The sequence below is a fragment of the Polyodon spathula genome, chromosome 4 (assembly GCF_017654505.1).
Source record: "Polyodon spathula isolate WHYD16114869_AA chromosome 4, ASM1765450v1, whole genome shotgun sequence".
Taxonomy (NCBI): Eukaryota; Metazoa; Chordata; class Actinopteri; order Acipenseriformes; family Polyodontidae; genus Polyodon; species Polyodon spathula.
The window spans coordinates 15,858,664-15,885,795 of NC_054537.1; the positions used below are offsets into that span (position 1 = coordinate 15,858,664).

The 27,132-nt window shown below is 35.9% G+C and overlaps 1 protein-coding gene across 1 annotated transcript; it reads right to left on the reverse strand.

Annotated features, from left to right (window-relative positions):
* Positions 1 to 4,526: 4,526 nt before the first annotated feature.
* Positions 4,527 to 25,993, reverse strand: LOC121313773 (protein ITPRID1-like). Its single transcript, XM_041246569.1, has 14 exons — positions 25,867 to 25,993; positions 20,910 to 20,966; positions 19,236 to 19,287; positions 18,289 to 18,375; positions 17,865 to 18,067; positions 16,562 to 17,142; positions 16,086 to 16,152; positions 13,375 to 13,490; positions 10,510 to 11,880; positions 8,224 to 8,351; positions 7,677 to 7,788; positions 7,008 to 7,361; positions 5,610 to 5,689; positions 4,527 to 5,512 (listed from the first exon to the last, which is right to left on the reverse strand). The coding sequence occupies exons 1-13, from the start codon at positions 25,991 to 25,993 to the stop codon at positions 5,642 to 5,644; spliced, it is 3,303 nt and encodes a 1,100-aa protein (XP_041102503.1). The 3' UTR covers positions 4,527 to 5,512; positions 5,610 to 5,641.
* Between the last annotated feature and the right edge of the window lie 1,139 nt (positions 25,994 to 27,132).

Sequence of the window (27,132 nt, forward strand, 5' to 3'; positions counted from 1 at the left end):
TTATGAAGAGAATTATTATGATTAATTTACATTTTTTTAAAATTACAGAGTAATACCCAATATGTCGTCTCCATGACAACATTCACTCCTTTTGTGTTTCTAGAGTCCACATATTGAACAATTATTTCGACTGAAGCTTAAAAAAAAGTGTTTTTTTTTTTTTTCCCTCCCAACTCATTCCTAATTAACCTGAGGTATAACCATTAAGCCACCTTTTTATTAAATGATTATGTTTTTTTCCCTAAGTGTGTATGGACCTTTCTTTTATGAATTTAGGTAAGCCTTTTTAGAGGCCCTTGAATACATTTTAATGCATTTAGAGCCCTACTCTTATTCAACAAGTGGCTACTGTACTGAGAAAACATGTGAATGGGAAGCTGAGCTAATTAAGAGGAAATACAAATGAAATTACCAGCCCATACAACCATGACTCACTGCAGTACATCTGCAGGCATACGTTAGGTTACCATAGGTTGTCTCATTAGATGCCCAAATGGTGTCATTCTTTTATTATATATATATATATTATATATATATATAATTAGTATATATATATATATATATATATATATATATATATATATATATATAATATATATATATATATTATAATTAACATGTGTGAGAATGCATGTTTGGTGTTAACTGTTTACTTTTTAGTTATCCCCTGCACCTGGTGGTTATTGAAAATTAAAGCCAGGAGCAGGGTATTTAAAGAGAGCAGCCAGTCTGTTCAGGGCTGCTGCAGTGTGAAGAGCCCGGATGATGGTGCTTTCAACCATAAGAAGAAAAAGTATTGTGTAAAGCCCAGAGAATGGAAAGCATTGAGGAATTGATTGCAAAGATCAACAAGAATTCTGCTGCTTAACGGGAGCAGAACAGGAAGTGGAGGCAGGAATGAGGGCTGCTGCTCCAAAAGTGGGAGCAGGCAAGAGAAGCCCCGCTGTCCCCCATTGCCTGAGGGAGAAGCCCCGCTGTCTCCAGTGCCTGAGGTAGGAGCAAAAAACAAGGGGGAGGAGGTGAGGAGCCCACCTCCACCACCCCAGCGATCCGGCACTGCCAGGTACGGTCCCTTGCTCCTGGACACCCTGCCGGTCTGCCTAGACCTCCCTGCGCTAGACCTGGAGACCAGGCGTCTGCACCATCAGCCACAGCTCTGCCCCTGGTTCCCTGCTCCGCTCTCTCTGAGCACCCAGACGTTGCTAAGTTGCTGTCAGATGTGGCTTGGGCTCCCCCTGTTAGCTGCTTCGCTCCCCCTGGGTAATTGGACATCGCTACGCCGGTCCCCAGGTGAAGACCTCTGTCCATTGCTGCAGCCGCCTGTTCCCCGGTCGTCGCTGCAGTTGCCCCAGTCATGCCGGTGGGGTCCCAAGTCGCTGGTTCATGGTCCCTCCCTGGACGCGCTGGAGGGACAGGCCTGCCCGTGGAAGAGGGCGAAAATTGCCATTTGTGGACTTGAGGGAGGGTGGTCTTAAGGGTGGAGGGAGGTGGCCGTTAAATGGTTGGTGTCTTGAAAAGACAAGGGGGAGGATGTGTAATACGGCAGGGAGCGGGTAAAATCCTCCCTACCAAAAACATGTGAGAATATACGTGTGGTGTTAATTGTTTACTTATTTAGTTATTCCCTGCACCTGGTAGTTATTGTAAAGTAAAGCCAGGTGCAGGGTATTTAAAGAGCAGCCAGTCTGTTCAGGGCTGCTGCATTGTGAAGAGCCTGGTTGATGGTGCTTTCAACCATAAGAAGAAAAGGTATTGTGTAAAGCCTTGTTGGTGTGTTTTGTCTTTGTTAATTTGGGTTACAGGTAAACAGCTTGGCTGTCCTGTTTTATAGTTTAGGTTCTTGTTTAGTTAGGGCTCTAGAAAGAGCTAGGTGTTTATTTTGTGTTTTGTTTATTTTGTTATTAAAAAATAGCACGCCAGTGCTTAAACTGCAACTCTCTGTCCTGGGTCTACATTTTAAAGGGGCAACGAACTGTGCAAGTTGCAGAATTGTTCACTATAGATAGATAGATAGATAGATCGTTCTATCTAGTTACCTTGTTTTAGATTTGTCCAACAAGAGCAAACGATAAGCTGGGCAAAATCAAAGCATCAAGTGTAACATATAGATGAACAGATATACTGACATAGACAGCCACCAATATCTCCAGTATTTGATATTCTCAGTATCTTATGCTGAATAACGTTTTACCAAAATTCATGACAATTGGATAAGATGAACTATACAAGACAGTCAGTCATCCTGTCTGACTATACCTTTTTTAATAAATTGAGCTGTGAAGTGAGCCTGTAGCATCAAACGCTGCTGCTTTTAATTTAGTACAATACTGTGAAAATGTATGAAGAATGCAAAGTAACTTACCAATGCAGCTGTGGCTCTGACTCTATGTTTACCCATAAACCACCCCTTCAAAGTTTAAATGCAAACAAAAATGTATTTAATTGTACATAAAACAAAAAAGAATGTGCAGAGTTCTGCTTTAAACAGGAAGATTTTATTTTAACCTGTTTTAGACCTCTGTGACACAAAACCTTATATGGAAGATAATTTCAATCCTACTGCTGCTTTTAATTATTTATTTCTCATGCAGTCGTGTAGCACGAGGAAACAATGGGAGAGAAGATGCAGAGTACTTGTGAATGGAAAGTAACAGATCCATAACCTTATTTGGACATCAATCACTCCCACACCTGCACATGGGATTATAGGGTGGTTCAAGTATTTGCAAGTCTTAATTAACTACAGAACATGAAGTGCTATGTAAATGTCTGTTTCAAATAGTGCATGGTTCCTCATTAACAATTCAGTGTTAAATAATCAGCCCACTTTTTTTTTTTTTTCTTAAGGAAACTGGGACTACTTTTTCTAGGTCAAATTGTTTGTCAGGGATCCTGAACTTTATAAACATCATTTAAACTCAAGTTGTTTCAATGCAAGTTAAAACACACCAGAAAACAATGTTTCCATGAGTAGATGTTGAACTTCATGCTGATTTGAACTCGGCTCTCACCAAGATAAGCACCAACTAAGATGTAGCTTTGCAGTAAACTAATGTGATCAATCTGCATCTCCATCCATTTGCATTGTTTTCCATCTGATGATGTAGATATCCTTCTGTTTGGTGTTGATTGCTGAAGTGTAATGCTGGCTCCAGGGATCAGCTCATTTTGCCTCCCCAGCACATCAGCAGTTGTTTACGCATATATAAATGTAAATCCATGTATTTGTTTTAAAATGCTGATCGTGACATATTTGTCATGTTCCAAAGCAAGAAAAGGCTTGCTTTTATGTTTCCTGGCATGTGTTTATTTTACAAGATGTATTTACACAATGTTTCCATTTCAAAACAGTATTGTATGCTTCAAACTAGGGCACTTGCAGGGGAATCTAGTAAGTATGCTTTGTTACTGAACTACAACTATATTGGAAAAAATAACATCTTTATTCAGATCTATTTATTCATAAAAGTATGAGACATTTGTAATAAATTATGACAGATGCACACACATTTTACAGTATGAAATATCTGTCTTTTCTACAGGAAAGCCAGTCTCTCACTGTATAACCATCCGAACTTCACTTCCACTGGGGGTACTGTTATATGATTTCACAAAGTACAATACAGTATGACCCCCAAATTGGTTTGTGGAATAGAGTTTGAAAGCCAGGAGCTGTGTGTATGTTGAAACACAATGTGAATGTGAAAAGGGTAAGGAACCTAGAATACCTATGTACTGTCGTCTTCGGCTACATTTCTTTCCCTATATCTTCAGCTTGCCTGCATTCAGGAAGTTTGATGTGCTCTTGTGCTTGTTCCCACGGTAACCAGCCTGTTTCACCAGCCTTTTTCAAGCTGTTTCCTTGAGCAATGTAATGGGTAAGAAACAGTTTGTCATATTGAGACAATTAAGTGATATTGGTCAATTGTTTGTGTTAAACAGTGAGAAAAGTAATCAAGGGTCTGAGCCGCTCTTAAATTATCAAACCACATATAGTTTAAAATGGTGTAGTGGAAAAGTGGGGTGTAAATTTTGTTTTCTATTTTTTAAATGTGTCTCCAGTCCTCAGGGAGAATTTTTTATCTCCAGATTGTTAGCGAGTCGAACACAAAAAAGCCTGTACAGCTCTAAAAATCATGACATTTAAATGAGGTTGTTGCCCCTCTGTTACCCTTACACAGTAAAGACTAAGACGCTGATGTTGCTGCTCTCTCAATGGGTAATAGACTTGCTTGTTTAGTACAGTCTAGTTTAGCACACTGCGTCATCTTTACTTGCCGATGGATCTCAAACCCTAAAAAGGTTAAGAGGTTCGCTTTTTTTTTTTTTTTTGTATTGTTCAGGAGATCAAACATTGTTGATTACAATATTGTGCTGTAACTTTTTACATAATATGATTACTCATTCAATTCAGAATCCATTTTAATTTTGTCTGTACACATATACAGTATCTATGAAAACATTAAAAGTAGGGTGGTCTATAAAATACCCCCATTTGTAGCAAAGGCATGCAACCTTGAGCCTTTTCAATCTAAAACTTATTAAATCTCTAATCAGGCAGTAGTGTTGTTAATCATTACATTTGACTATGTAATGGGCCTGTATAACACAGTTGCCATATCCTTGAGCAATGGCCACAAGAAACTGAGTTGAAGTAATTATTTGGCTTCACTTGTATTGTATTAGAACTTTACTAGACACATGGTAAGGTGTAAAAAAACAAATTCATTTTAATAATAAAAAGGTGTTCAAAAGAATTCTGTGAACAAAAATGAAAAATAAATACTTTTATGCACATAACCTGGTCTCTTTCTTTTCACACACAGATTGCAGCTTTTTCAGTTAAAACAAAGTGTGACCAAACCAGGTCATTTTCACATTGATTTTCACTCACCAAAAACGGTAACACATTACACAATCATTTAAAGCAAGGCACAGTCTATTACTGTATATTTTTATGAATCACAACTGAAACACAGTTAAGCCATTAATCTGGTACTGCCCATGTTTGATTGAGGTTATTTGTGGGTCCAAGTCCCTTATATAAATAAACTCAGAAGCTTCTTGCATTTGTAATACAATTAAATCAAATGAAAACATACTGTTAAATACACAGAGCAGTGTAGCAAATTATACAATTTAATATCTCTTCATTAAAAGTAATTTCCAAGTATTTGGCAAAAGTGGTCAGTTGGTACCCAAAGTTCCTTACTCATGTTCTCAACAGGGGTCTTTCTCAACAGGCAATTCATTAATTGGGAATTCAGATTCAGAGCATTCTAAGTCATATCAGTAAAAAAAGGTTAAAAGTAAACTGATTGCAAAGTCATCTGCATGAGGGTTGGGTACAAAGGCTTCTAAGCAGGTTTACAGGTCATGAAAAGCACCAGTTTCAGCATTGTGATGATCCCTTCTGTTGTTCGGCTTGATGGGACTCAGCTCTGCGTGTCACGTGCTGGTGATTATCCAGTTAACCCAGACTCTGGGCTTTTTCCCCAGTCCTGCTGGAGAGCTTAGACAACAGAGAAGAGTTACATTTGTAAGGCACTGGGAAGCAGGATTACTAGGAGTGAAAGAAACGTTGCTGCTGTGCTGAACAATACACATACCTTTTGTGTGTGCCTTCTCTTATAAAGAGTTTTCATTGTGGCGTGTCACTGTTGAAGGACGTCCTGAAAGACTCCTTTAACTGTAAAATAAACAGAACAGTGCACATCAGGCGCTCTGTCACAGGCAGTCAATTTTAGTTTCTACTATTTTAAATAATATTTCAATTATGTCTTCCACGGTTTAAAAAAAAAAGTAAGAAGTGTTAAACAAATGTCTGTTATTCAATCTGTTAATCTTTGAGTTATTGTAGTGCTTAAAAAAAAGCTTGGCAGTCAGATAGTATACAGTGTTAAACAAACTTAGCTGAAACTATACAGTAGGTTAAACTTATAAAACAAAAATACTTATACTGTTATTAATAAACTATTTAAAAAATAAATAAAATAAAAAACTCCTTGTAGCAGGGAGAGATCTGTGCTGACTCTGCTGGCGTGTTCATGGGCTGCAGGAAGAGGGCGGCAGTCGCCCAACAACCGCCTGTGAGTCATGGCAGTGACACGGGGAGGTGGGAAAGTGGGTGTGTGGACTTTCCCCCTCTCTGAGTGGCTGAGAGGTGAGTCTTGGGTGATTGTTGGTCCTATAAAATAACGCTCTGCTGTCTCCTCAGGTCTGCCCTTATAGACTCACTGAGAATGCGGAAACGCTGGTTGCGGACCAAGAACCAGCCGGGAGAGAAAAAGACATGGAAGTGTCACAGTGAGACCGTGAGAGCGGGCAACCCTTGGGCAGACCCCTTAAAAATATAATAGAGTAGGACAGAGGTCCGGGTCGCACGGGCAGCGGCGACCGAGATATTGCTGCAGAGTGCAGCACCTTTTATTTGTAGTTTTGTTATTGTGTTATTTTGTCCTTTGTTATTTTGCCTTCTGTTCTCGTTGTTATTTCCTTGAGCACCTGCAAGGCGCCGTATTGTGTACCATCGCTTGGTATGCCCGTGGTTCTGTTTACCATCGTTGGTAAATCAGACCACAGACCCACAGCGCCATCTGCAGGATAAACTGAAAAACAGCACCCCGAAAATAAAACTGGGCACCTGTGCGGTGTTGCCAAATCCACCTCCTGTGTCAGTGAATTATCCACCACCCTTCCACACTCCTATACAAAATAGATCTTCAGGATAGCATCTAATAGTGCCTTTAATCAAATTTGAACCAGAATAATTAATAGGATATAGTCAACTAGGAGTTGAAAGTCCCTACAGCAAGTGTGTCGGGGGTCTACAGTTTTCTTTTACTAAAAAAGGAATTGTATTTGAAGTTTCTTAATTGTAAATTAATACAAAGTCCCAATCTAAAACAGTCACCTGGCTTTCAGTGTGCAGAAAAATCTGTACTATACATCCAAAAAGAAAAAGTAAGCTTTTTACTTGACTGAACTAATAAAATAAAAGATCTTACACTTTGTAGGAAGGCCATAAAGTCCCGTTTGTCCTGTGAATTTTGCTTTTTGACAGTTTCGTTTATGGGTGAGTACATTGCTTTTAAGTCTGCCCTCTCAGGTGTGGGATTTTCAGCTGCAATAGAAGTTGTGTCCTTTGTCCCCTGTGAACTCAGTTTTGAGAGGGGACCTATTGTGTCAATTAAGTCAACACTTTTTTCACAGCAGACCTCAGGTAAAGCCAGACACTGTGTGGAGATACTTCTGGTAGGAGACTTGATTTTCAAATCAGGTGTTGTTTGAGAGTTTACAAGACTTTTCACTTGCAGCTCTGCAAGAAGACAGGATTGCACTTCCAAGAGTCGATGCATTTCCTGGAAAATACAAGCACCAAAAAATACCACTGATTATAAACAATTTAAACTGCATTATCCCACAATCATGTTACATTTTACACTAAAATGCAGTTCCTTAATATACCATAGAGTTCATTTACTATAGTCTTCCTTAGTCTTCTGTGCAGGCTTTGTTTACAATGCAGTGCGTTTACATTCTCCAAACAGGAATTTTAGCTATGGGGTTAAAAGTAACCTCCTCGAGCAGAACTCTGACAATCCCTGCCATCCACTTGATGTCTATTAATCACTGTAGATTGGTTTTGTTATGACTGCTGTGGAAAAGAATTATACCAATTGAATTCCTTCCTCATAATGGCATGCTAGGACTGCAAGTTGATTCTCCAGCTCGTTTACTTCTTGTCTCACAGCCTTCCGCAAAGCTTTTACATGCCTCACTTCCTCTCTGTGGGATAACACAATCCAGGGTGTTAATATAGTTTTTCACTCTCACTGTAGTTCCAGAAATGCCTTTGGTACATGTGGTAAGAAATGGCATACCACTGATACATACAGTATAGCATCCTTTCATTTTAATCAATAAAATAAGTTATAGAAGAAAAGAAATACTGAAAATTAGTAAATTAAATATATGTAATGAGGAAAAATATATAGTTATTTGTATTACAATGAATTACTTTTAATTACTATGAATGTGTTAATTTTGCAAGTAGTTATTATCCCACTGATAATTTTGGTAAAGTACTGTATAAAATGTGATCATTTGGTATTATTATTATTATTATTATTATTATTATTATTATTATTATTATTAATAATATAATGTTGTTATTATTGTTATTATTTCATGTTTGCCATAGAGTTCTTGTCTGTTGCTTACTTTTCTAAATCAGAAAGAATGCTGTAAACGGAAGCCTGCTCATCATCAAGTTCTTCTTCAATTTCTATCAGCCTTTCACGAAATGTCCTCAAGGATTTTGTGATGATTTCGATTCCATTAGTTGTGTACTGTAAAAAAAAAAAAGATAAAAAAATAATAAATATACACAAGAAAGGTACGCAAGCCATACCAACATGTTTTGCATCTATCTATCTATCTATCTATCTATCTATCTATCTATCTATCTATCTATCTATCTATCTATCTATCTATCTGTATACAAGTTTGCTCTGGGCCCATTGATAAACAAGACATGAGCGATTATTTTATTCAAATTACACATCCAGCTTGAAAGAGAAATGTACTTCGTATGTCTGGGCAGAGGTGGGTATTCTTGGTAAGTGTACCTCTCAGAATATTGAAAGGGCCTTTAAACACTATTCATTTTACTAAGGTTTGTTCATGCAATATAGCTAACACTTGTATTATAAATAACAACACTGTTTCTTCTTACACTTTCAACTCTGGAAAGGTTGTAACTTAGTTTCATCTAATAAAATCAGAAGTCTGAAAAATACCACTGGGATACCAATATAATAGCAACATATTACCCCAAAAACACACAAGAAACACTAGAGATTTAGATCATTTGCACTATTATCCTGATATTGTAATGGTTTACCAGTGTCCAGTGTTGGCTGATGTATTTTATATATATGTTATGTTATATATATATATATATATATATATATATATATATATATATATATATATATATATTATTTTATATATATATATATATATATATATATATATATATAATATATATATTGTAATGTTTCTAAAAAAAAAAAAAAAAAAGAGGTTACAGTAAAAAGGTTCCTAAGAAAGCAGGAATGAAAACAAATCTTTCAAAAAAACAAGAGAACCATAAAAAAAAAAAAAAAGTTGTCGATCCAATTCCTTATCGCTGTTTTTTGGTTTAATTATTATCAATGTCTATTTTTTATGTACTGTGCTTGATGCCTTTGTCTTCGGGTAATACATTCTCCTGTCTGTCAATATATTAACCAGAGGGGACAACAGTTTTCCACAAAAACCCTAAATAGTAGATATATGTTTTATTAAATCCATGAAAGACAGCCTTACAGTCTCTCCTGTTTTCTACACATCAGTAGAAAACTCTCACAGAATAAGGTTCAGGTCTTTAGGCTTGTATTTCTAAACAGCTCCTAAGTGTTTGTGTGGAGAGTGGAGATATTGCTAAAAGATGGTAATAGAGGGTTTTTTTTTTTTTTTTTTTTTTTATACCATGTGTTTTTAGAGTCTTTTTATTTTAGAATTTTAGAAAAGTTTCTCTTCAGGAAGCTCGGGGAAAAAGCGCTTCCCCAATATTTAATTTTATTTTTTATTCAGCAGCATCGCATGGGCCTGTTGCTGTGAATATGTACTGTTGTTATGAATGGTTGCTATGTATGTGTACCTGTGGCAGGGCAGAAGCCCTGCTGCTGTAAATAGTGTGTGTGGGAATGTAAGTTTGGCAGGGGTGGGGTTAAATCAGGGGTGGGCCAGTGTCCCTCCTGGTTTTTGTTCCAACTGTACCCTAAATTACTTAATTAGACCAATTAATTGCTTATCAGAAGCTTAATTGGTCAAATTAATTAATTTAGGGTACAGTTAGAACAAAAGCCAGGAGGAACACTGGCCCTCCAGGATCAGGATTGCCCACCCCTGTGTTAAATCTATCCCTGCCAGCAATCACAGGTGTGTCCATTCCCCAATTAGGTAATTGGAGCTAACTGGGGAGTAGCCACATGTATAAAAGGAAGGAGAAATCCTTTGTCTGGTGAAGGGAATTTGGTGTCCTGTGTTTTGATGTGTGTTTGTAGCTGTACTGACGGCGAATGCCCAGCCTACCTAATATTATATTGTTTTGTTTTTGTTTTAATATTTATTTTGGCCATTGTGATTGTTTATTTGTTCCAGTGTTTTTTTTATTTGTTGTTTTGTGATTTAAATGTGCTCAACAGCGCTTCACTGCAGCTTTCTTGTCTCCGCGTCTCTCCTCCTGCCGGTAACTAACAGATGAAACAATATTAGTCCTAGAGGCAAAGATTAAACAAATATTCTTGTTAACAAATTAATGTATACCATATTTTTCAGAATATGTGCATGTTGGATTACATAGGCTGTGCAATATCCATCTTTTGTGTAACATGCACCTCTTGTAACTATTACTGTCAAACACTGCAAACGTCGTATAACACACAACCTGTAATAACTTACTGGGAAAGCAGCTACATTCCTGATTGCACATTGAAGTAGCTCCAGGGTTTTATGCAAGTGACCCACTGTAACATTATCAGATGCCTTAGCGTAAAAGCCATGTGAAGAAAAGCCACTTGGAGAACAGCAGCAGTGGTGGTGACAGGAACGATCATTAAACATCTCGTCCGAGTTACCATCATCATTTACAAGTCCAGTATCCAATGATACAGAATTGGACAAGAAGCTGTAGCCATGACTATCACATGAAAGTATGGGTTTATAAGCATCTTGCTTATGTTCGAGAATAGTCTGACCAAAGACATTTCTGTTATCCATACAGTGAAGTAGTGGAATAACAGACCCTGACCTTTTCATGAAGGCCTCTGTTTTGGCTTGCTGATGTGTTTGTGACATGATTTCCAAAGAATGGCCTTTGGCTATATGCCTTTTGGGCAGACTGTATTGGAAAGTAGTCCTTAAGTTTGAGGACATCTGTACAGATACAGATCTGGTTAAGGCAATGTTTGGGTTTGATGTTTGGTAAAGTTCTTTGAGCTTATGGGGTCTATAAGAAGGCATTGTATATTCACACTGATCCATTTTTGAGTCTGCCTGTTGGTTAATAGAATGAAAGGTGCTATTAAATGCCTGGGGAAGACTGTCTGGGGAAGACTCAAGAGCATGACTGTTGATAACCTCTAGATCTGTTTTAGAGCCTTCACTTTGGCTTGTATTGGTCCCCAAAATATTAACGGGACAATCTCGTAGGCCTTCTTCAGTCTGAGAAAAAACAGGGAAAATCTCAACCTCTTGAATTGAGTTTTGAGACTTATCACCAAAAGAAAGAGGTAATATGTTTGTATTGTAATCCAAACCTGGGGTGTTTTGCAGTTGCATATTTGGTATTTGCATGTCTCCATCTTGATGTCTAACACTTTCACTTGTGTCCAAATTAGGAATGATTTCTAGCTGCACATTTAGACCTTGATTGTCTAAAGCAGTGCTTAGGCTTCCATTGTCATCCATTGGTTCTGGTACTGTCACTTCTTTGTTAAAGTGCTCTTTGTTACATTCATTTAAGATTAAGTCACTGTCTTCTAATGATGTTCCCTGCAATGGTACTGGAACCTTCAAGTATTCCTGGATAACAGAGGTGTTACTTTCTACAACTATGGAAACTTGTATGTTATGGGAACAAGAACAGTCATCCTCTTCCTGTAATTCCAGTTGTGGAGATCTTACATTTTCATCATCCGATGTCAAACCATTTTTCTGTGAAACATCAGAATCTAATTCTTTCTCTGGATCTTGATGTGAAGTTGAGAGATCCATGTTTCCCCTGAAAGTAGTCTGGCTGTCCACACAATTAGTATCCAGTTTTTGAAGTGTCTGTTGGAAAAAGTCACAATATGAGTAGGCACTGAGTATTGCTGTTACTGCTCCTTTATCTTTGCGAAAGCTTTGGGCTTAAAAAAGGTCAGATTATATACAAAACTATCTTGGATTAGTTATTTGGACTACATATTTAATTGACTAAACCGGCAAGAATACATTGCTAGTTACTCATTGGAGGATCCTTAAAGCTGTGATCTAGATAGATGAATAGAAAGCTGTGCTTGGAGAACCAGCGCCTGGAGCTGCAACAACTAACTACCCTCCACCTTTCAAATAACAAGCCTGAGTTTCCCCACTACAAAAAGCAGTTTCAGTAGTTTTAACTTTGCACCAGGACTGACTTCACATTTTGGTTTAATACCTATTGTTTTCACTGTGTTTTTTATTTATTTTTTTTACTGAAGGCTAAGGATCAGCTGCAATTATTTGCAATGTTTTTTTTTTGTTTTTTTTTGTGTGTTAACCCAGGCGAAAAACAAAACTTTTGTAAGCCTTCATTTCCAGGGTAGTGAAAGTCATCCTACCACAGCCAGTCAGTTCTTCTCTCCAGAAAGGTAATGCAGATTTTTCAAGGTATATCCAGCATTTTCCATAAATCTTACCTGCTGTGCACTTCCATTCATTACAATGTCTTAAATACTGCATTCTAAAAAAGCACGTTATTGTAAACAGGTTATGATATCATTGCTTTCTTAAGGTTTTCCATTTACATGGCCAACTGTTCCCACCCTTCAATGGCTTATTCCCTTCAATAAACAATCAGCTGCTTTCCCTATTGATGGACATGGTTTCAGCCAATAATATGCTATGACTCAGAAGACTTTGCTGCTGTAAAATAACCCTTCTGTAAAAGAAGTGCAAGTATAATATAGTTCCTGTGAAAAAGGCAGAGGAAACTGAAACTTCATTTAAGCTAAAGTAGCAGATGTTACGTTTTAAAATATATGTTTGCTATAACAAGTCTTTCAAAAAATGACATTTGAAACCTCTGTAACAAATGGAAGTGCACAACAGATATGATTTATAGAATTAGTTTGTTAGCCAAATTACTTTTAGAATCATTGATGTTGTTTATTGACTTGCAGATGTAATACAAATAAACAAAGCATATCGTTATTTACTGTGTTTATTCAGAATGGAATAGATAAATAGTGCCAGTCAAAAAAGATGACCCTTTTATTTTGTAGTTATTTATCTCTCTAATTTGTCTTCCACCTTAAAAAATAATAACAATATGGCATCTCCTTTTATGGTGCTTATTGCTTCTGAACCCAGGCTGTTTCATCAGAATGATTTAAAACAAACGTGTTTTGTCATTAACAGTAACTTGTAACAGTGAGTGTGAGATAACAATAAAGGTATGTGCATTTATTTACAAGGTCTTATTGTTACATTATATTTTTCTGAGTGGATGTTTATTCATTTATTAGAGGAGGCCATTTATAACAATAAATATTAATTTCTAAGTTTGGGAACACAAGACCTTACCTTTGAAGCCAGAGGCATTACTGTAGCTTTCTGTAAAAGAGAAGGCACTGATGGTTCCTCCAGAAATCCACTACTGTCTGACTGGCAGCTATTTTCTCTTCTTATGACAGAATCTTCTACACAAAAAAACATCAGAAAAGGTCAATCCCATTTTATTCAAAATCAATATGTAGCCCAACCTGCTTGGTTTATCCTACTCTGTTCTCGACCAACAAATAATCAAATATAAAATTAGAGCTGTCTTTAACGTGAACAAGTAGATCAACATGACCAGCATCCATTGTATGTAAAAAAGTATGTTTGACATACTGATAGATGCTTACATTTATATATCCTAGACAAAGATGAGATTAAAAGCTTTAAAACCAAGAAGGCAAATGAGCCCAGCTCATTTGCATTATGGTTAAGATGCTCGCTTGCAGTGCACGGGGTCGCAGGTTTGTGCCCAGCTTCTGCCCTGTTACACATACTCCACCATTATAATACATTCAATATAGTTGTGCTAAAGAAGGTCCTCAGCAAGTATACCAAATTGCCATTTTAAACATATTCTATACATTTATTAACTGTAACAAACATATATAACATATATATATATATATATATATATATATATATATATATATATATATATATATATATATATTCTATTTATTTATTTAATTGCTGAGATGGATGGAGGAAATGAAATGCTGTCTTTGAAAATGTGGCAGTGCTTTTTCTGTTCAGTTTAGATAAAATGATAATTTAAAACAGTGTATTAAGTGACCATAAACTGCAAAATTGTGGTATAAATCTTGGTCTATATTTTTGGAAATTGTAAGTCTTGCTGTCCATCATGGGTCTTGTAACTGACCAAACATGACATAATAAAGATGTATGTATGTTTTAGTTTGGCATATATCACAGCTGAAGAGATAACAGGGAGGAAGGCAATTTGTATTCCTGAAGGACCTGGACCTTGTATTGCTTAGTGGTTGGTTTAGAGTATCTACCTTTTGTGGGCTACTGACAAGGTAAAACCCTTTCTGTGATTTTGTAGTGTTTAGGATTTTTTTTTTTTTTTCAAATAAATTCTAAGAAGGGAAAAGCTTGCTGAAATTCATTGTGGTGGTTTTGCCAGGTGAAATGATCCTCTCAGACATTACAAAGTGGTTATCCCAGTAATCTGCAACTCTTGAATTCAATAAATACTAAGTACTGTATATGAATATCTGCTACTTGTTACTCAGCTCATTTTGAATCACTGGTTAGTATTTACATATGTTACTTCAACAGAAATGATGCTTTCGAATTCTGCAAAGTGTCTTATCTATCTTTGCATAGTGTTTGTGTATCTTCACAGTAGGTAGAACATTACACGCAGCCATTGGTTCCTGCTATGCAAATCATCCAACATTGCACCAGGGTTATTGCTGAAAATGAAAAGTCTGACTTCCTGTACTTGTGTGTGTTTCTATGACAATAATTTCACACAGACACACACACTCACACTCACACACACGCACACATGCACACACATACACACATCATAGCTAACAATGTGTCATCCTCACAACAAAAAGACTTAATACTGACCTGTGCCCTGAAACAAGTCTTATTTCCATGAGGTCCCGGGATGTTTTTAGTTAATTCTAGTATTATTCATTCAATTTATTGAGTGCATTTAGGTAACGAGAAATAAATTAATTAAATCCAATAACCCTACTGAAAGCATTTTAAGAAAAAGTTATTTTAATCAATTTAATTACATAAAGCAAGAATGGATACTGAAACTTAGAACAACTTGTCAAAGTCAAATCTATATGTCTGTACAAAAAGAGGCCCCGGTTTAACTTTTTTTCTTCAATTTTGTTTTCTTTTTTCCAGTTCCATTTATCACTGTCACTGACTGCTGCGTCTTACCACTGATCGCTGAAGTATCCACAATGAAAATGCAAGTTTGTGCCACAAAGCAAGCAAGAGCTTTCTGTTTCAGAAGGCTTTATTTAAATATATTTATTTTTTCACAGACTTAGACTTTTGCAAGGGAAATCAGCCCCTGGCTACAGGATCTACAGTGTTATGTTTGCATTGATTCCAGGAAACAGCGACACAACATTGTATATACTTGACCACACCTATTGTGTGATTTTCCACTACCAGAGAACAAACAGGGTAAATATGCCTAAAAACAGGTGAAAGAAACCGATTAGTGACAGTATATTAGGTGAGTATGTTCAGTAAGGCTTGTGACCTTGTGACTACTTCTTTAACCCATATACAGTGCAGATAAATTATCAATGTCAAATCATAGCATAATTCTGTTTTTTTATCTCTACAAATAAGACACTGAAGTGTGTGCCAAACCAGCTTTGATAGCATGCAGGAATTTGATTTCCCAATACAGGGATACATCAATACTGGAATCATGTTTTTTGCTGTACCACAAACCCTTTAGATGTTTTTTTTTTTTAAATGTTTAAAGAAAATGAGATAAGAAACTTCATGAAATTAAGCTGTATGCACCTGTCCTTTGCAACTAGCTCTTCCTTCTGGTGGTGGCCAAATAGTCCAATCATTGTATACTAAATTATCTTGAATAGCACAGCAGAATCTCATTTTAAATAAACAAACAAACAAACAAACAAAAAACAAACAAATAAATAAATAAATATTTTTTAAAATGCCTCCAATAAGTTAGTCATCTTGGTGCTGACTTTCATACCTACCTAAAGTGACTTGAGTAACTGGTCCTGAAGTGCTCCCTGAAACGCTTCCCTCGTCAAAGCTGTGAATCTGAGTTTGAATAAGAACCATTAATGATTGTAACAAAGATAGATACAGCGATAAAAAACAAAAAAACATTCACACTACAAAATTTCAACGAGAAGCTACAAGAAGTACCTGGACACAACTAATTTTTCAGCAAGGTGTAAGGGCCATTGCTACTTTTTTATCCCATGATGATTCTTACTAGCTGTGATACAAGTGCCAGAAACTCAAATACTCCCTGGGAAACATTTAGTTGAGTCCACAAGAGTGATGTTGATGCTGAGGTCTAGTGAGAGACAAAGGAAGTACATCTGACACCTTTGTGCGCAACACAGATCAATTGAGTTACAATTGTTTTAGTTACCATAATGTATAACTTTTAAGTCCACTACACTGGATACAAAAAAAAATATTTTAAATTGATAAATAATACCTCTTCCATCTCAAAGGAATCGGGAGCCTGTCGATCACCATGTTTTCCTTTCAGTGAAATGGCAGCATTATGTTGGGACTCTAGGGATGTTCTGACTCTTGGTAAACATTCCAAGGCTGGTGAATGTTCACCCCCTGTCACTCCAGATAAAGGAGCAGTCTGTGGATTCTCTTTCTCTGCAACCTTCTCTAGATGCAAATCTGGAGGTGTCTCAGCTGCAGGACTCTGCTCTTCTTCCAGGGGTGACAGGCATCCATTTTCAAGAAGACATTGCCTTGGCTGCCTAAAAGCTATTTTTACATCGCTTCTTGCAGCATTAGGGGAGCCACTGTCTTTCTCTGATGACTGTGTTGATTTCTGTGTTTCTTGCTTGCTTTGTGCCATGCTTATGGTTTGTTTGGAGGCTCGTCGGAGAAACATGGCTAACTTTTTTCTTTTTTCTTTCAGTTCGGATGCTTTCTTCTCCTCTGGGGTAGTTACAGGAGGTTCAGTGACACCTGACGTATTTATGCTTACATTATTGAACAGGTTTGAAAAGACGCTGGTCACTTGATGCAAGACCTCCAGCTGTCGGAAGCGATCTATAATAAACAGAATCAGATTTGGAAACCTGATTTTCTTTCATTGTGCTTCACTTAATTTAATTCATGGTATTCAAATCATATTACCTTTGCTGTGTCACATGGTCTCGTTACAGTTAGACCATTGGACTGACTTTAAACTACTATACATACAACCAACTAAATGATTAGATACTAGGAAGTAGTAGTAACTTTTCATCACATTGTCTTGAGATAGCTCCATGTTCCAAACTGAAGTGTACTTTACAGGCAAAGAACCAAAGGAAGACCAGTGATAATATTGTTAATGCTAAGAAGAGCTAAGAAGACTGATATTAAAACATGGTTAACACTGCTTTAAGGTGGACTAGAGTAAAAACAATTCTTGTGTTCTAGTTATTTTACGATTATGGTTCCACAACCTGTTTAGGACAACAAAAAAATAAAATTGAAGGGACAATAGATACGCTCTTTGAACAGTTATACATCCCTTTATTGGTTAATTGGATTTGTGGGATTGTATGTGGTATAGTGTGAGAAAGGTAATCAGTAAGGAAGAGACAAATCAATCCCTTACTAATGCAACCCCACATACTTTAGAACACAGCAGTGGAAAAGAGTGGTATGTTTTTTGCATATTTATTTAACTCATGCTCGAATCCCCCATAGACTTTCATTGAGCCCGAAAGCAGCCTGTTTGCAAACTGCATCAAGCTTTAAGGTTACAAATAAATAATACTTACTATAGAAATCAGGGTTCTCAGTATCCATCCGCATCTTCTGTGCCTCAAGGAAGACTCTGATATTAATTCCTTCTGCACTCGATGGACAGTTTATAAACCTTGAAGGAATTTTGATAAAAATATCAGGTTCGTCTACCCCAAAGCCCAGGTCTAACAGAATCTCTTCTGGATCATCCTGCCAGCGATCCAAAACATCCATTACACTGCAGCAGAGACAAACAATGAGACAATTCCTACATTAAAAACAAGAATCATGGGTGAAAATGTATATGGCACAATTGTAGAGGAAGCTTCAAACATGGTATAATTATGGTATTGGGACCAGCTCAAAGGCACATACTCTTTGGTTTCAGTCTTGGCCTCAGCACCCTATTAAATATAGGAGGAAATGCTTTGGGAGGGGAAAGCTATTTTTTAATCTAACCTTTTGATTCCAGTACTGACTGAAAAGGATGAGGCCACACTGTTCCACCTTGATAAAGATGGATTTCCTGATTGTGGTTTTAGAGATCTATAAAAAAAAATAAAAAAACAAACATTATTTAGTCTCGGTGCATTTAGAAGGTGCATATGTTAGTCTCTAAATTATCTTTAATTACACTGTTGTTGTACATTCAGGTTAACAGAAATTACATTGTAAATGCACAAGCTTGTGGATCTAAATATTATTACCTGGAAGCATCTGATACAATAGAAGCCATTTCGCTTTAAGTGCAGTAACGCTAATAGTAAACATGATGTGGTATACAATAGGTTTTCTATTACATATTTTCTCATCAATTACTAAGATGACGTTTTGATGAGGTGTCATTGGGACATAATTTAACTGATTGTTTATATACACAATATACTGAAATACATACACTGTATACTGAAATGCTGATACGCATACACTATATACTGAAATGCATACACTGCATATTGAAATGCATGCACTATATAGTGAAATGCTGAGACACATACAGTACACTATACTGAAATAAATACACTGCATACACTATATACTCAAATGCATACACTGTATACTCAAATGTTTAAAGATTGCAGGTGAGGCGACAGGCTGAGTGTGTAGTTTTCTTGATGAGTTATTTTCTTTTTAAATATGAAGTTTCATTCTGAATTTAATATTTTTATTTTTGCGTTCACTGCTAACCCTTTAGTTCAATCCAATGATGAGGATATCATTGAATATGTTGTTCAACACAAGACCCAAAACAGAGAGGCACATAAATCTATATTAAACAGCCTGTTCTTAATACAGAATGCAGCTAATGGATAAACTTGCTTTATAAATACATTTTTTATAAAACCAAAGCTGTTGCATAGAAAGAGATATGTAACCACTTTAGATTATATTCAGATTCATCTTACCTTATATATTCTTGTACAGTGATACGGTGTATGTTTTTGTTATACAAAGAAGCTGTGAAATAAAGATCATGAAAAAAATATGTAAAGCTAAAACTTAATACTACAATGTAGTTTCGCTATTGCACATACTGCAATATAATACCATATACTTTCTCAAAGAGTATTTTGTCAGCTAGAAATCCTAATACTTTGTGGCAAAACCAATACCTGATCAGTCTTCTGAGTTATTTGTGTGTGTGTGTGTGTGTGTGTGTGTGTGTGTGTGTGTGTGTGTGTGTGTGTGTGTGTGTGGCAAAATTAAACAGTTGTTTCTTTTGTGTTGTTTTTTTTTTTTTTTTGGTATATTTCCCATCAAAGAACCCCAGTTTTTCAGAGAAACTCTATAAACCAAAAAGGAATTCCTGAGTAGACTGAAAAGTAGGCACTCCATTGTGTCAGCGGAATAGGGTGGTGCTAATCTACTAACCAAGACCCATCTGATGACATTATGATCTTTTGGCTGTTATAAGATCATTAAACTCAGTAGACATTTTCATTGGTGACTTGTCCACAGAAACTCCTCTGAAGTCAATTTTTAACTGCAGGTGCTATAGTATATGCAAAACCACATTTACTGAGAATGTAAGTAGCCTAGACACATCCACCTAACCCAAAACTCTCATTTGTTTTCCTGGGAGGCACTGAATGTTAATGTTTCAGTCAAACATTATGGGTTTTTCACTTTGTGATGAGTAACCAACAGTGATCACATGAAATTCCCTTGAGACAAGCTTTGAAACAATTTGTTGGCTCATCCTCCATTTGGAGGGAAAATCACGTTCATAAGGGGAAAAAGTTACATCATACGCTCAACATCTATCCTGAAGCCTTTTTTTCCATGACACGTCGTTTTTACATCATCAACCTCAAAGGAAGGAAAGACTTCACTAGGATTTGGTCCACTCAAGCTCCCATGTCTGGTTTTGAAAAAACTGGGAAGTTAGCAACCCTATCAACAGTGTACACAGGTGTGAACAAGACATATTTCCTTATGGTCCAAAGTCAAAAAGTTTCAGTGATGCATGTGTGTGTTATTATACAGACAAAAACGTTCTAGTGAGAATGTTGATAACTTTTAGATACTACGTTGAAATTATTGTACAATTATTGTAATTTACTGTACTTTGATACTACTGCAATATAATATAGAATTGTATATTATACTCACAATACTATACAATAATACAAGTATTTGTGTGACCAATCATCAGATAAACAAATATCCAAATAAAAAGGAAACAGTCAAGCAACCATTGTTTGAAATAATTAGTAAGCTACTTAAAGATCATTTATACTGTAAATAATATTCAAACGTTTAAAACAAATATATAATTTTAGTCTCAGCACAAAAAAAAAAGTTTGGTGATATTGAAGCCCCCGAAACTTTCAGGATAGTCAGACTCAGTGACCTCCTCAGCAAATTGCATTTTACCATAACAAAACATTTCAATTTCCTTACATTTTCAGAAGTAAAACTTAACAGGGAAAAACACAGAAATTGAATAATACGCAACATATTCAGATTATAAAATAATACATGTAGCCACAGCCATTGCAGAAAAGACATAGATTTTAAAACTATTTAAAAATTAATAAATAAAATTACTGCTATAAAATTGTGCTTTGATTTCCTACCTTCCACACCCAACACCAGATCATCTTCTGCGCTGGCTAGCCTCTTTAGAGGCACAGCTGAAACGGGTAAAAGAGGTCTGACTTAAGCAATAGAAGCTGAAGAACAAGTCTTTACTGTCTGGTAAGGACTGCCTCGTCCTTTAAATGTACCGAGCCGAAGGGCCTTACCAAACGTTAAAGCTTTATCATGATGGTTCTAGTGCTATTATAAAATGGATACATTTAAAAATAATAATAATAATAATAATTAATGGTTTTTCTGTTTGTTTTTTTTGTGATTTTTATGCAGCACTGTTTTTTGTTGCTAATGAATACAAATGTTTTCCTCATTATTCCATGAGTAATAAGGTTTGCTGTGGTAGCTTCAGGCTTGAATATCCCAGTGATGGATTATATCATGCCGTGGGTATTTCCAATAGCTTAAATAATAAACTCAATACCAAAATGTCTTGTTCTACATGGAGCTGTTCTTCAGTGCAGGTACCTTGTACACAAAAGCGAACATGGGTTGTAAACATTTAAATAAGTAAAAGTATTGGTAACTTTTTAGCTGTTAATTAAGATTTGAGTGCAGGTTCATGCATTTGTGTACATTTCAGTATTTAAGCTACTGTTAGGTCCTAAAATGTAAAAGTGAGATTAAAAAAAAGGTTTTAGTAATTAAAAATATCTAGTAGTCTATTTGTGGTCATGCTTTATTTTAAGGTTTATTTTTGGTTTATAAACAGTTGACTAATAGCTAATAAACATGTTAATGTGCATTATTTATTTTCTGTTAACTGTTAGTAAATACTATATAATAGGCCAGTTAAAACTACAAACACCAGAGCCCTATGGATGATCAATCAAACACCACAGCCCTATGGATGATCAATCAAACACCACAGCCCTATGGATGATCAATAGCCAGTCGATCATAGGCTTGAAATCGATTCAGATTGTTACTGTAGTAATGTTTAGCAAAATAAATCAGTTTTTTATTAACCCTAACCCTAACCCTTAGTTAAAAATTAACAATGTTTGTCAACAGTTAAAAAAAAAACAGCCCTTAAAATAAAGCGTGACCCCATGTGTTAATGTTGTTCATGCTGTTTGTTCAGTAGCTTGTTCACAGTGTGTTCATAGGGTTTGGCTTTGTTAGAGAAGAGAGCACCGTCATGTGTTTTTATGATATGCTGATATAAAGTTGTTGAAAGTAATCAGACTGCATCCCGTTGTTTGATTTCTTCAACTTGTGATTCAAACTGCAGACTAGCTGATATTGTGGTTACTGACAGCAAGCACTATTCTTGATTATTATTTTTTGATTATTATTATTTTACTTGCTATAGTAAATTTAAATAGATAGATTGCATGTATAGGATAGCAAGGAATCAGACTTAGTCTACATTGGTAGACAACATTCAGAGGGTGTGTACAAGAGCAGAGATTTTCTTTCATCAAGCAGAAAAAATGGTAAAATACCTGATTACTGTATTTATGTATTTACCACAGAATAAGGCCCTCGTATTGACCAATCAGGTTAAAGAAAATCTACGATCCATTTTCCAATACTAAATATATTGTAGCGATCCGTGCAGTTGTATTTATGTACCGTACTCACTGCTGTCTGTTTGTGTTTGCATGCTGTGTGTGTTCTTCCCTCCCCGTCATATTCCGCCATTGCTTGTTCACCTTTTGTGTGTGTATTCCCGTGCCATGTAACCCGCTGTTTGTTTGTCTGCCCTAGTCTGTTCTCATTGGTTTTTATCTGTGCACCCTCATTGGTTGTTGTTTGGTCTGTCTGTGCCCATTTGTTCTGGTGCGCGTATGTGGCTGAGGGCCAATGGGATGTGTCCAAAGCCTGGTTATCTTTTGCATAAGGGGTCAGGCTAAGTCTATAAGGAGGGCTGCAGAGCCATTCAGTGGTGTGGTTCTTGACATGCAGCGAAGCGGACAGAGCCGTGGTCTCTGAGTGGATGTGAAGATAGCTACAATATAATCCATAACTTGAAGCACTGGGCCCTATCCAATTTTTTTTTTTTTATATGAATGTCTGCTTGTAGCAGGGTGCCCCGCCCCTGTGTGTATTTTGTGTTATATGTTGTATGTTGTTTGTATGTAGAGTGTAGGTTATGTAGCACAAGGGATGTAAAATTGTATTTAGGCACAGGGATTGCACAATCACTCCACGTGCAGATTAAACTCGGTATTAGTATGAAAGCACGGGGAGCACAATTAGTTCACATGCAGACTGTGCTGAGATTCAATTGAAAGATTGATTAGCAATCGAGTCTCGGTACAGCTGTATAAAAGAGGCAGTGTTTCACTCACTCATGGTTGGGTGTTCAGGGAGATAGAACAGGAGAGAGAAGGAGAAAAATCATTAAAATAACAATAGTTGCACCAGCACGATACTTGCTTAGTTTCTTTTCGTCTGTTTTGTCTGTCTATTTATTTTGGCCAACGCGCTGTTTGTTTTGTTCAGTGTTTTGTTTTCAGTTTAAACCTTTTGATTTACAATAAATCGGCGCAATCGGGGCATTTCATACCCCAGCACTGTTGTTTGTGTCCACTGTCTTCCGGGTCTGACGTCACTACCACAAGCTATCCGTGACACTGCTTTTCTGAATAAAGCAGTTGTTTGTTTTATTTAAAAACATTTTTTAACAGTAAAAAATAAAAAATACATCATATGCTATAACTTTTGGCTCACACTTTTGTCAGCATTATGAAATACATGGCTATATCAACAGCTCACAGCGGCTGAAGAAACATGGTCTATTTTTATATAAGACCTTACTACCAAAATTTTTTAACAATCACAACTTTGCATTTTGTGTATTTCATTGTGAGCAATAGACCTGCATATTATCTAAGTGCAGAGGGTTATGTATGTAGCATCTCAGTGATGGCTGTAGCCATATGAAAACTATATGATTGTAATTTACTGTACTTTGATACTACTGCAATATAATATAGAATTGTATATTATACTCACAATACTATACAATAATACAAGTATTTGTGTGACCAATCATCAGATAAACAAATATCCAAATAAAAAGGAAACAGTCAAGCAACCATTGTTTGAAATAATTAGTAAGCTACTTAAAGATCATTTATACTGTAAATAATATTCAAACGTTTAAAACAAATATATAATTTTAGTCTCAGCACAAAAAAAAAAGTTTGGTGATATTGAAGCCCCCGAAACTTTCAGGATAGTCAGACTCAATGACCTCCTCAGCAAATTGCATTTTACCATAACAAAACATTTCAATTTCCTTACATTTTCAGAAGTAAAACTTAACAGGGAAAAACACAGAAATTGAATAATACGCAACATATTCAGATTATAAAATAATACATGTAGCCACAGCCATTGCAGAAAAGACATAGAAAAAAGATATTCTCTATTACTTAAAATCAACACATTATGCAGCTGCCATTGTCAAAAAAAGCCAACTCAGCCCTATTTTACATATCAATGTTTTAGTTAACATTCAGTTGAATTTAGACAGATCTAAAACTGTCTGCAAAAGTTTATACATGTAAACACATCACTAGAAAAAACTAATAATACTAAACTAAATTACTAACATCCTTATCTGTGGCAGGACAGTCATTTGAACAATGACATACTGCACTACACTATATAGCACTGCTACTTTCTAATAGTGAAACAGTAGTGAGTACTGTACATCACAACACATTAGACTATATTCGGTATAAAAGACAGAACTGATAAAGTGAAAAATGAAATAGTTATAAAATATTGTTTTAAAAAGCAAATAAAGCTTTCCTCTTGCCTTACCTGTTTGCTCTGTACTCTGAAGTGAGTCAGGATTTGCATCTAGCCTGTAAACACAAGACAAGGTCAACTGGATTGGGGAGAAATTTCCATGACCGCATTTTCCATTTTTCACTCTCAGGAAATTAGCACTCTGTTTTTATTATCAAGAAATTATTAGGATTTTAAAATATGTATTTCTATTTTACAAGATAAAGATCACTTACATGCACCCTGTGTTTAGCCACTGTTGAATACTCTCTTGTTTACAGTCTCCTGGAAAGCAGGTTATAATTTATAATATATATATATATATTATATTAATATTATAGATATATTATATATCGAGAGAGAGAGAGAGAGAGAGAGAGAGAGAGAGAGAGAGAGAGAGAGAGAGAGAGAGAGAGAGATCAGTGGCAAAAACTCCTAATTAAATCCATTTTGATTCCATGTTGTAACACAATAAAATGTGGAAAAGTCCAAGTGGAGTGAATACTTTTGAGAGCCACTGTAAGTGCATTGCATTTACAAAATGTGATAATCACATAACTATTGCATCAAATGCCTTATATTCTTAAAGTGGTTGGCTGGGTGTTTTAGCTAAGCTTGAAGTGATTTTTGCCTTTGCCCATTTGTTTAAATCTCAGTTGGTAGCAGACATAAATGTGTATTCTCCAAAAGGCTCTATTTCAGGTCCACATTTATTTATTGTCAATATTAAGAGCTTAATTAACTTATGAAGTGGACGATTATGTATATTCTGATGACATTCAGAATTATTTTCCATTAAAACCAAACTCATCATACCATCTCTATGCTATAAACATATACCTGTATATACAATGTCTTGCTACTGAAAATGATTTCTTCAAAGGCCTTTGGAATTTGATGGCTTTTAACAATATTATATTTGAGTCAGTTAAAAAAATGTATATATTTGAAACACAAATCTTTAATTCAATCCCAATTACCTGTTATATAGATAGCAGAATACAGCTAACAATAAAATGAAGGTGTGTCAACATATTAGGTCATTGCTGATATGTCTCAAATTGGTTTCCGATTTAAAGTTCTTCTCAAAATATGAAATGTTCTTGGTCTACCTTACGTGTCTAAGCTAGTCATGCTGCTGAGCTCACACTGGCTGTATGGGTATCTAATATGTCACTTTGGCTCACAGCTTACCTCGTTTATTGTGGGTTAAAGGGTTGGGCTGCCCATCCAGCACAGTCCACTTCTCTTTGGTTGAAATTAAGGGAGCTCGCTTAGAACTATGTCTGTCCACAGTCGGCAAACAGGAACCTGATGCCATTTTTTTCACCTTGATTTGTACAAACTGGGATCTTCCTTCTGTAAAACAGACTCGTTACAGCTATTGTCTGTTGTCATAAAAGTTCAATATACTTCGCCTAATATATACCAATCCTGTTGGGTGTGCTGGTAATAAAACTTGTATCTTTGGGGTAAAATAGAAATCCGTCCTTTGAACTTAAAACAATAGTGTTACTTTATTTTATCTCAACCCAGTATCAAAATACCTTAAAGACGTATATCAATATGAAAATACTTAAATTCCTTAAAGCCTTGAATTGTTCATGTGAGTATACAGTGCATCCTAGTTAAAGAACATGAACAAACAATGTTCTGAAAGAAATTCACTGAATCATGTGACTCATTTAAAGCCACAGTTATGTCTGTTAAGCAATTTCAAAACAAATGCTTAAAGCAAACCCTTTTAAAACAACCTACCTTATCTACTATGCTAATTAAAAATATATATACTGTATATATTATTTTAGTTATATATTTAAAAAAGCACATGCAACCAATAAACTAAGTGCAGGTGAACTTACTTAAAAAAAATAATACATGGAAATATCCTTTATGAAAATCACTGCTGGACAAAACTCTTGTCTCCTAGTAAACCATTCATATTTGCAGTAGTCTGCAATAATTGAAAATTAGTTCATAACATAAAGCCATAGAATATGATAGATGGTAATTTTCTAGATTGTGAGGAGAGATATGCATGTACACTGAAGCAGTTATAAGCATAGAAGGCACCAGCCTACAAACAGGCCTAGGTGTGAGTTGATGAGCAGACTCTTGTTAATATTGTTCAAATAATTTTGGTCAACCTAAAATTCTACTTTTACCTTAAAAAGAGGATGATCCATAATGATTGCTGTCACTTGGAGAAAACAGGGAAGTGGAACTATCACTTTATACAAATATATGCAAAGGCTCAAATCCTCAAAGCTCATATTGTGTAAGAGCATCTCGCCCACAATGCTCTAGCAGGGTTAAGACCATCCTAGAAAAAGCTTATCATGATAACAAAAGATAATCATATACAGTACAAATACGCAATACAATACTTATTTTAGGTGACATACATTTTAAGAAAACCGGCCACATAAAATTAGTCGGGTTTCCATGCAGTTTAGAATG

Excerpts from the sequence above, each read along its gene's own strand:
- LOC121313773 (XM_041246569.1), bottom strand. The coding sequence starts at position 25,993 with ATGGCATCAGGTTCCTGTTTGCCGACTGTGGACAGACATAGTTCTAAG. Across the intron at positions 19,288-20,909 it reads TCTGGTGTTGGGTGTGGAAG|CTTCTTTGTATAACAAAAAC; the intron begins GTAGGAAATCAA and ends TTTATTTCACAG. Across the intron at positions 7,789-8,223 it reads ATTCTTTCTGATTTAGAAAA|AGAGGAAGTGAGGCATGTAA; the intron begins GTAAGCAACAGA and ends GTTATCCCACAG.